Raw genomic sequence first — 8717 nt, 5'->3', positions numbered from 1 at the left:
CAAAAACAAAACTTATATCAATTTTATAAAACATTTTTTAATGCAGTCGTGGTGATAGAATAAACCAACTTCATGCTGAAATTGTTCAAGATCTGAAACAAATGCTTGATGAGCATAATGTTTTGACAAAGTCATTTAGAATGGTGAGAGACAAATTTCATGAAGAAACTCACTCCAATTTTAGACTCAGATTGATAGGAAAACGGAACTATGATGGAAGAAGATACAACTTACCATCAATTTCAGAGGTTGTTGCTTTGGTTGTTGGAGATTTTGATGTATCTAGATGTGACTGAGACATCATAGTTGAAACCCAATCTGGACATCTACAAAGGATAAATGAGTTGAATGCTGCCTATTTAGGTCTTCAGTATCCTTTATTGTTTCCTTTCGGTGAAGATGGTTATAGGGAAGACATTCCTTTAAATGAAAATGACGAAACAACTGGAGGAAGGCATTTTGTTAGCATGCGTGAATATTTCACATACAAAATTCAAGAAAGAAAAGGCGAAGTACCAACAATTGTTAACTCAAGAAGATTATTTCAACAATTCTTGGTCGATGGATTTACAATGGTTGAATCGTCTCGGTTGAAGTATATCAGAACTCATCAAAAACAATTGCGAGCTCATATGTATAAAGGATTAGAAGATGCAGTTTTACATGGAGAGATAAATCCTTCTTCTCTAGGTAAAAGGATAATTCTTTCATCCAGCTTCACAGGAGGTGCAAGATACATGATCCAAAATTATCAAGATGCTATGGCAATCTGCAAGTGGGCTGGATATCCAAATCTCTTCATCACATTTACTTGCAACCCAAAGTGGCCTGAAATTAGTAGATTTGTAAAGAGCAAGGGCTTGCAACCAGAAGATCGCCCAGACATTTTAGCTAAGGTGTTCAAAATCAAATTGGATCGTTTAATATAGGATTTGAAAGAGAAACAAATTTTTGGATCAGTTAAATCAGGTATATATTTAATCTTTTTTAATAAATTCTTATCAGATTTATAATGTAATTTAATAAAACATTTTGTCTTACATATAAATTACAACCACTTACCCCAACCGCAAATTATTATTTTTTGCAGTGATATATACTATAGAATTCCAAAAGCGGGGGTTGCCTCATGCACACATATTGCTCTTTCTTCATAATAAATATCCAAATATTGGAGATATAGATCAAATAATTTCTGCTGAAATACCTGATGAATCGGTCAATCCATATTATTATAAGGCCGTGAAGAATTTCATGATGCATGGCCCGTGCGGTTCTGCTAGAAAATCCTCTCCTTGCATGCGTAATGGTAGATGTACAAAACACTTTCCAAAGAAGTTTGTAGAAAATACCACAATTGATGAAGATGGATATCCTGTATATAAAAGAAGGGACAATGGTAGAACTATCCAGAAAGAAGGAATTGAATCGGATAACAGGTACGTGGTGCCACACAATAGATATTTATTGTTGAAGTATGGCGCACATATAAATATTGAATGGTGCAATCAATCTCGGTCAATCAAGTACTTATTTAAGTACGTTAATAAGGGTCATGATCGTGTGACAACAACTTTTTCTCAAAGTGTGCATGAGGAAGACTCATCGGCTATTGATGAAATAAAAATGTATTATGATTGTCGATACATATCAACCTGTGAAGCTGCTTGGAGAATTTTTAAATTTCCAATTCAGCATAGAGAACCTTCGGTAGAAAGACTTTCCTTTCATCTACCAAATGAACAAACAGTTATTTTCTCTGATGATGATCCAATTGATCATGTTGCCAATAGACCAAGTGTAAAGGAATCAAAGTTTTTAAGCTGGTTCGAGGCAAATAATACATATGAAGAAGCAAGAGAATTAACATATGCAGAATTTTCTCTTAAGTTTGTGTGGAATAAAAAACTAAAAAAGTGGGAAAAAAGAAGAAATTCAGCTTTTTCAATAGGAAGAATATTCTTTGTACCACTTGGAAGTGGAGAGCAATATTACCTTCGAATGTTGTTGAATGTAATTAAAGGACCTAAGTGTTATGAGGATTTACGCAGAATCAACAATCACGACTATTTAACTTTTAGAGATGCATGTTATGCAATGGGTTTATTAGATGATGACAAAGAGTATGTGGATGCCATAAAGGAGGCAAGTAACAGGGGAATGCCATCATATCTTAGGCAATTATTTGCTATGTTACTATTATCCAATTCAATGTTACGACCAGAATATGTTTGGGAGGCAACATGGATTTTATTATCAGATGATATCTTACATGAAGAAAGAAGAATGTTGGATAATCCAGGTATACAATTCGACCTTCTACTTAAGATTTTAATATTATAAAATTGTTAAATTATTTTTACATTAATTGTGCATACAAATTAAATCTTAGTTTATTCTACGATCTACATTTAGGCTTGCAAATTATGAGCGATTAATTATTAATATATTTTGTTAGAGACATAATTGATGTCGCCTTCCAACGAATTAAGGTTACATTAATTTTCTTTTATTATTTCCGAAGGAAATCATTTTGATCTTATCTTTATATGACTTAAGGCAACTATATACTTTTATGATAAATTAATTAATTATATACTTTTATTATTTTAGAGGCTGAGCTAACAAATGATGAACTAAAGAATCGTTGTCTACAAAAGTTGGAAATTTTTTTGAAAGGTTGCGGAAGAACGTTATACGATTTTCCAACAATGCCAAGACCGGTTTTCAATGAAGAGGAAATTGACAACACAAATGCACTAATCTGTGAAGAAATGCATTATAATAGGTGCTCTTTGTCTAGGGAACATGAAGATTTATTGGTTAAATTGACAATGGAGCAAAAGTTAGTTTATGACAGAATTATCAAAGCAGTGCATGAGGACAAAGGTGGATTCTTCTTTTTATATGGTCATGGAGGAACCGGGAAGACATTTATTTGGAGGACTTTGTCATCTGCCATAAGATCTAAAGGAGATATTGTGTTAACAGTTGCATCCAGCGGAATTGCATCTCTTTTGTTACCAGGAGGCCGAACAGCTCATTCGAGATTTGCAATCCCACTAAATGCAACTGAAGATTCAACATGTAATATCAAGCAAGGTACTCCTTTATCAAAATTGATTGTCAAGACAAAGTTAATTATTTGGGATGAAGCACCAATGATGCATAGATATTGTTTTGAAGCTCTAGACAGAACTCTAAGAGATATTCTTAGATTTAAAGATGCATCCAATTTAGATCGTCCATCTGGAGGAAAAACCGTTGTTCTTGGTGGTGACTTTAGACAAATACTTCCAGTCATTCCAAAAGGTAGTAGACAAGATATTGTTAATGCTACCCTTAATTCTTCATATTTGTGGAATCACTGTCAAGTGTTAAAGCTAACAAAAAATATGAGGTTGGAAGGAAATCAGGTGGATTCACATTTGAATGATCTAAGACAATTTTCTGATTGGATTTTAGCAATAGGTGATGGTATGATTGGAAATTCTGTTGATGGTATCGATAAAGTTCACATCTCTGATGATCTTATCATAAATAATTGTGGCGATCCAATTTCTGCGATTGTGGAAAGTACATATCCAGATTTTTTAAGTCATTGCACTGATTTAACATACCTGCAACAAAGAGGAATTCTTGCTCCCACTCTTGACATGGTTGAATCAATCAACGAATACATGGTTTCACTAAACCAAAGTCAACCAAAAACATTTTTTAGTTTCGATACAATTTGCATGTCAGACGATGCTTTTACAGGTTTGGAACACATACATACACTTGAATTCCTAAACACTATTAAGTGTTCTGGAATTCCAAATCATGTTATCACTTTGAAAGTGGGTGTCCCAGTGATGTTATTGAGAAATATAGACCCATCTTCAGGGCTATGTAATGGAACAAGATTAATCATCACTAGACTTGGTAATCGAGTTATCGAAGCAAAAATTTTATCGGGAAATATGGCTGGACAAAAGGTCTTCATTTCGAGAATGTCATTAACTCCATCTGATGCAAGAATACCTTTTAAATTCCAACGAAGGCAATTTCCAATAGTTGTATCCTTTGCAATGACGATAAACAAAAGTCAAGGACAATCTTTATCTCATGTTGGGTTATATTTGAAAAAACCGGTCTTCACACATGGCCAGCTTTACGTTGCTCTATCACGGGTTACAAAAAGAAAGGGATTAAAAATTTTGGTTTATGATGATGATGGAGAAATTTCAAATGAAGCAAAAAATGTGGTTTACAAAGAAGTTTTCCGTAATTTACTTGGAGAATGATAGCAAATCTGATATATTTTCGCAACATTTTTGGTTCTCATGCTTCTGTCTTTGCTAAACCATATTGGAAATAAAGTTCAGAAACAACAGTTGACAACTTCAATTGGTAAGCTTAACTTTTATCTCATCATCATTTGTTGTTACTATTTTCAGTCACTTTTAACTATTAACTTCTTAATGTTTACATCTACTAACAAATAACTCGCAAAGTTATATTTCTTCCAATATTATACGCTACTTCAATTCTATCCTTCCTAATGATGTCATTTGATTTCAAGTTAACTTAGGGCTGATGCAAAATATGGCTACTCATTTTTATTTCATTAAGGATATAACAATTTCGAGGATGCAACAGAAGTTTAAATGTCGGGTTGTTCGTCTATGGAAAGCACGGGATTGTTACAATTCAAACACTAATTTCTCCGTTGAATTGGTTCTACAAGATGAAAATGTATTACAAATCAACTTCTTTTACTTACAAGTATTTTGCGTCTTTAATTTTAAATAGCAAAATCTTCAATTGTTGTTATGCTGTTCACAAATTTTTAAACCTACTTCCTCGATTGGTTGTAGAAGATTTCAATATACTACAACAATTCACTTTTTGTTGTTAAAATATTTGGATTAATAGTTAAATTATATAACGAACATAATCTGGATACTTATATAATCTTTAAGAACTTCTTTACTTAGCTAAAAGAGTTTCAGTGTAATTTCTTGCTCTCCCATCATTGTAAAGAAATGAATTATTTTTGTACTTTGTCCGTACTATTGACTAAAGGTACTTCTTTGCTTATGAAACTGAAAAGGATGAGGGCTTTTATCAGTATAATAATTTTACTGTTTCGTTCTGTTTCTTCGGAAAATACTCTTGAACTTATTACGACACTTGCACTTTTTTCCAATTTGTTTAACTAGATATCCTCTTTTTATTTAAAAACTGTATTTTCTATCTATATATGCAGTCAATCTATTCAACTAATATGTGATTTTAAAATGTCATACAATGGGTGATAGTTTTAAATCTGTCAGTATGTCATTTTAAAAAGTCATACCACTGTCCTGCACTTATTGTTGATGAAATAATCTGATTTCTTCACATTATTACAATACCAATTGCTATATCTTAGATAGACCATGACATTTATTAATTATTATACAATCTTCATTTATATTGTCTATAATAATTACTAATTTTACACTTTTTCAATTGGTCAATGTTATTGTACATGTCAATGTTCTGAATGCTCATTATGAATAGGAAGAAGATTATCTTCATGTTGGCACAAGCTGAATACATAGATACTGAGAAAATTGAGATTGTTTATGCCAAATTCAAATTTGTTGCACAGTGCTTTGTCTCTGGTAAGCGCATAAAGAACTTTTCTCTTATGGATTCGCTAAATGGTGCCTCCTTTGATCACTGCTGCAACATTGCAGGTGATAACTTTAATTCCTCTTTATTAGAAGTAGTTTGAGTAGAGCCAGAAGTATTTAACGAATGGGCATCATACGATAGAATCAAGGTACCATTTAATCTTCAATATTTAGCCAATGCATTTACATTTTGTCAAATGCTTCACTTAAAGCAACTTCTGTGGAGGTCATCATTTAGATTTTAATGTTGCATTGCATTAACCATCATATTTTGCATTTCTTATCATTAACTCTGCACAGAGCACATGAGTTGTTCTTATATTCACACAGGTAGAAAATTACAACTTGCTTCTACAGCTTCCCATAAGATATACTGGTAATTAAATATTTGGTCAACTTTTTTATTCTCATGAAGGCTTATTTAGATATATTACTGTTAGTTATAATGATTGTTGCTTTATACAAAGGTTGTGCAGAAAATTTTCATAACTGATTTCGACTACCTTTTTCCCTTTCTCAATACAAGATGATTTACCACCTGTTCGTTCATTCTGTGTAATTTTGTTTATCGGACATGTCCCGAGGGATGTAGAGAAGCTATAAAATCTTTGATTTCTGCAGCAGCAAGACTCGTCGACGTGCCAGAATTACGCATATTAAAAAGTATATAATATATGATTGCCTAGCCCTGTCTTGCCTTTACCTTTTTATGTGAAAGTTCTGACGCTTCATTTTTATCTTGTACGGTCCAGAAATTGGAACAGGATTTTTAAAATATGCTAAGCCTGTTCAACTTAAATAGGGTCAGGAGATCACAATCTCAACTTATTACATCATTAAAGTTGATGAGAGTATGATAAGCATGAGCTACAAAAAGTTAGCATAGGATGTAAAGCCACAAAGTGTGATCATCTGTGCAGATGGCACAATCACCTTTACAGATTTGTCTTGTGACAAAGAGAACGGTTTGGTATGATGCCGTTGTGAGAACATTGCTGTTCTTGGCGAAACAAATAATTTCAATCTCCGGTGAGTAATTGTGGATCTGCCAGCATTGACAGATAAAGACAAGGATGACATTTTAAATTGGGGAGTTCCGAATCTTATTGACATGATTGCGTTTTCTTTTGTTCGTAACGGTTCAGATCTCGTGGAGGTTCAGAAGCTGCTAGGTGAACATGCAATGAAAATTCTTATGATGTGTAAGGTTTGCTTCTGACCAGCTAACTATGTAGTCTAATTTTTTCTCCATTAAGTTGCCTATTCACTTGCTCATGTTCTCATATACTGGTTCGGAAACTTGCTCATGTTCTTATACACTTCTGATCCAAAGTACAATACAACAAAATATGATGTCTTAATTAATGTGAATTACACATATGTATAAATGCTCTTTGTTTTTTTGATAATAACTAAAGACAAATTTCTGCTTTTTCAGGTGTACTAATCCTTTTAAAGAAAAAGACAAGTACTTCTGTAGCATTACTCCAGCATACTCCATCATTACTCCATATCCGTTGTATGCTAAATTTGTTTCGTTGATTAAATCTGATCCAGTAATACATACGCTGCTTCTAATTTCGTCGAAAGGAGAAGTCTTGATGTTAATGGGAAAAATTTTGATGTAGATAAAGATGACTTCTTTATGTTGACTACTAAGGAGGGGAAAATGATTGTTGAGAGGGATCATTTCAGGGTTAAAAGGGAAAGTGAGTTGCATAATTTAGACTTTGAGCAACATCCTGCTCAGATTCTTGATGCTTTCATGCCACTCTATTTGAATAGCCAGATTTTGAGGGCACTTGAAGAGTCATTTGCGAGTGAGCTTGCTGCTAGGATGAATGCAATGAGTAATGCCACGGTAATGGTTTAGTTTCTTTCAAAAGGTCATCAGTTGGTTTTAGATGCTCGTGTTGTTGGTTCCACTAGGGTATTCCTTTACCCACAGTATGTTTCTTTCTGTTGAAGTGTCTGCCATTAATTTAACAAACTTAATAGCTCAGACCATTAGTCATTGCATTGGCTTATTTAAGTTGCAAATTCTTTTCATTCGCTTCAATAATCATGCAATGTAAGCTATTTACAGATGCATGTGACTAAGCACACTTTCAGCGCTCTTTTAGCAGTTGCATAATGCTGCCTTGAATTTTCTTTGAATGCTTTTTCACAGTGATGCTGCTGCAAATGAAAGTAAAAAGACAGCACCAGCAGCAGTTGATGGTCTTTCATGAGTCTCACAGCATTCTTCTGGATATCAACCTACTGGGGGGGGGGGGCTGCCATGTCAACTTTCCATGGCTGATATTGTGAAGATGGCTAAGCCGCAGAGCAAAGTGCCGAGTGTACCTAATGTATCTCACCACAATGCCAATGCCCACCAAAACCATATTCAAGGGCTGCCGTCTGGTGCATCACATCAAAATCAGTTTTCTGACAATCATACATCCAATGTTTCTGATGTATATCGAAACTCTGGGATTATCTGGTGCAGCATCGTTCAACCTGAGCTGCATCCAGAGCCTCTATCTCAGAGCCTCCCACAGATTCTGAGTTGCATCCTGATCCAGCTAACATATCATATGACAGAATTAATCATCAAACTGAGATTGATGAGGTTCAGGGGATAGATGACAGCACTGCTGAAAATCTTGGTAGTCCTCCAAGCAGAAAGCTGCAGGAGAGGGTCTGATTTTTTCCGATAGAGCATAACTTCTGCGTCATAATAAACTATTTGCTACCCCAGCTACGTCTTCCACATTTTGAATTATACTATTAGATGGCAGACCATCAATAACTTCATATAGAATTTCTGCAGTTTAAATTATTTATGTTCATGTTTTATTATCGGCATTCAATCTTTCCCCTCAATAGCACTGGTAATCATGTTTGGACACCAGTAAACACTTTAAGATTCACTGCTTAATTAGCTTGTCTTAGCTTCTCCAGGTTTATGATCTAGACCTCTCTCCTCTCACTAATAAAGAACTCAAGTTTCATGCTGAATATTACCATGTGTTAGCTCTTTGCCTTGCGTCTGACTCATTGGATTCTTGC

The 8717-nt window shown here is 34.2% G+C and overlaps 1 protein-coding gene across 1 annotated transcript; it reads left to right on the top strand.

Moving 5' to 3' along the window:
• Positions 1-1299: 1299 nt before the first annotated feature.
• Positions 1300-4286, top strand: LOC107797244 (uncharacterized). The gene is made up of 2 exons (XM_075240322.1): positions 1300-2302; positions 2614-4286. The coding sequence occupies exons 1-2, from the start codon at positions 1300-1302 to the stop codon at positions 4284-4286; spliced, it is 2676 nt and encodes an 891-aa protein (XP_075096423.1).
• Positions 4287-8717: the final 4431 nt, after the last annotated feature.

This window comes from Nicotiana tabacum, chromosome 20 (assembly GCF_000715075.1).
Source record: "Nicotiana tabacum cultivar K326 chromosome 20, ASM71507v2, whole genome shotgun sequence".
NCBI classification, from domain to species: Eukaryota; Viridiplantae; Streptophyta; class Magnoliopsida; order Solanales; family Solanaceae; genus Nicotiana; species Nicotiana tabacum.
This window is presented reverse-complemented; position numbering and strand designations above follow the sequence as displayed.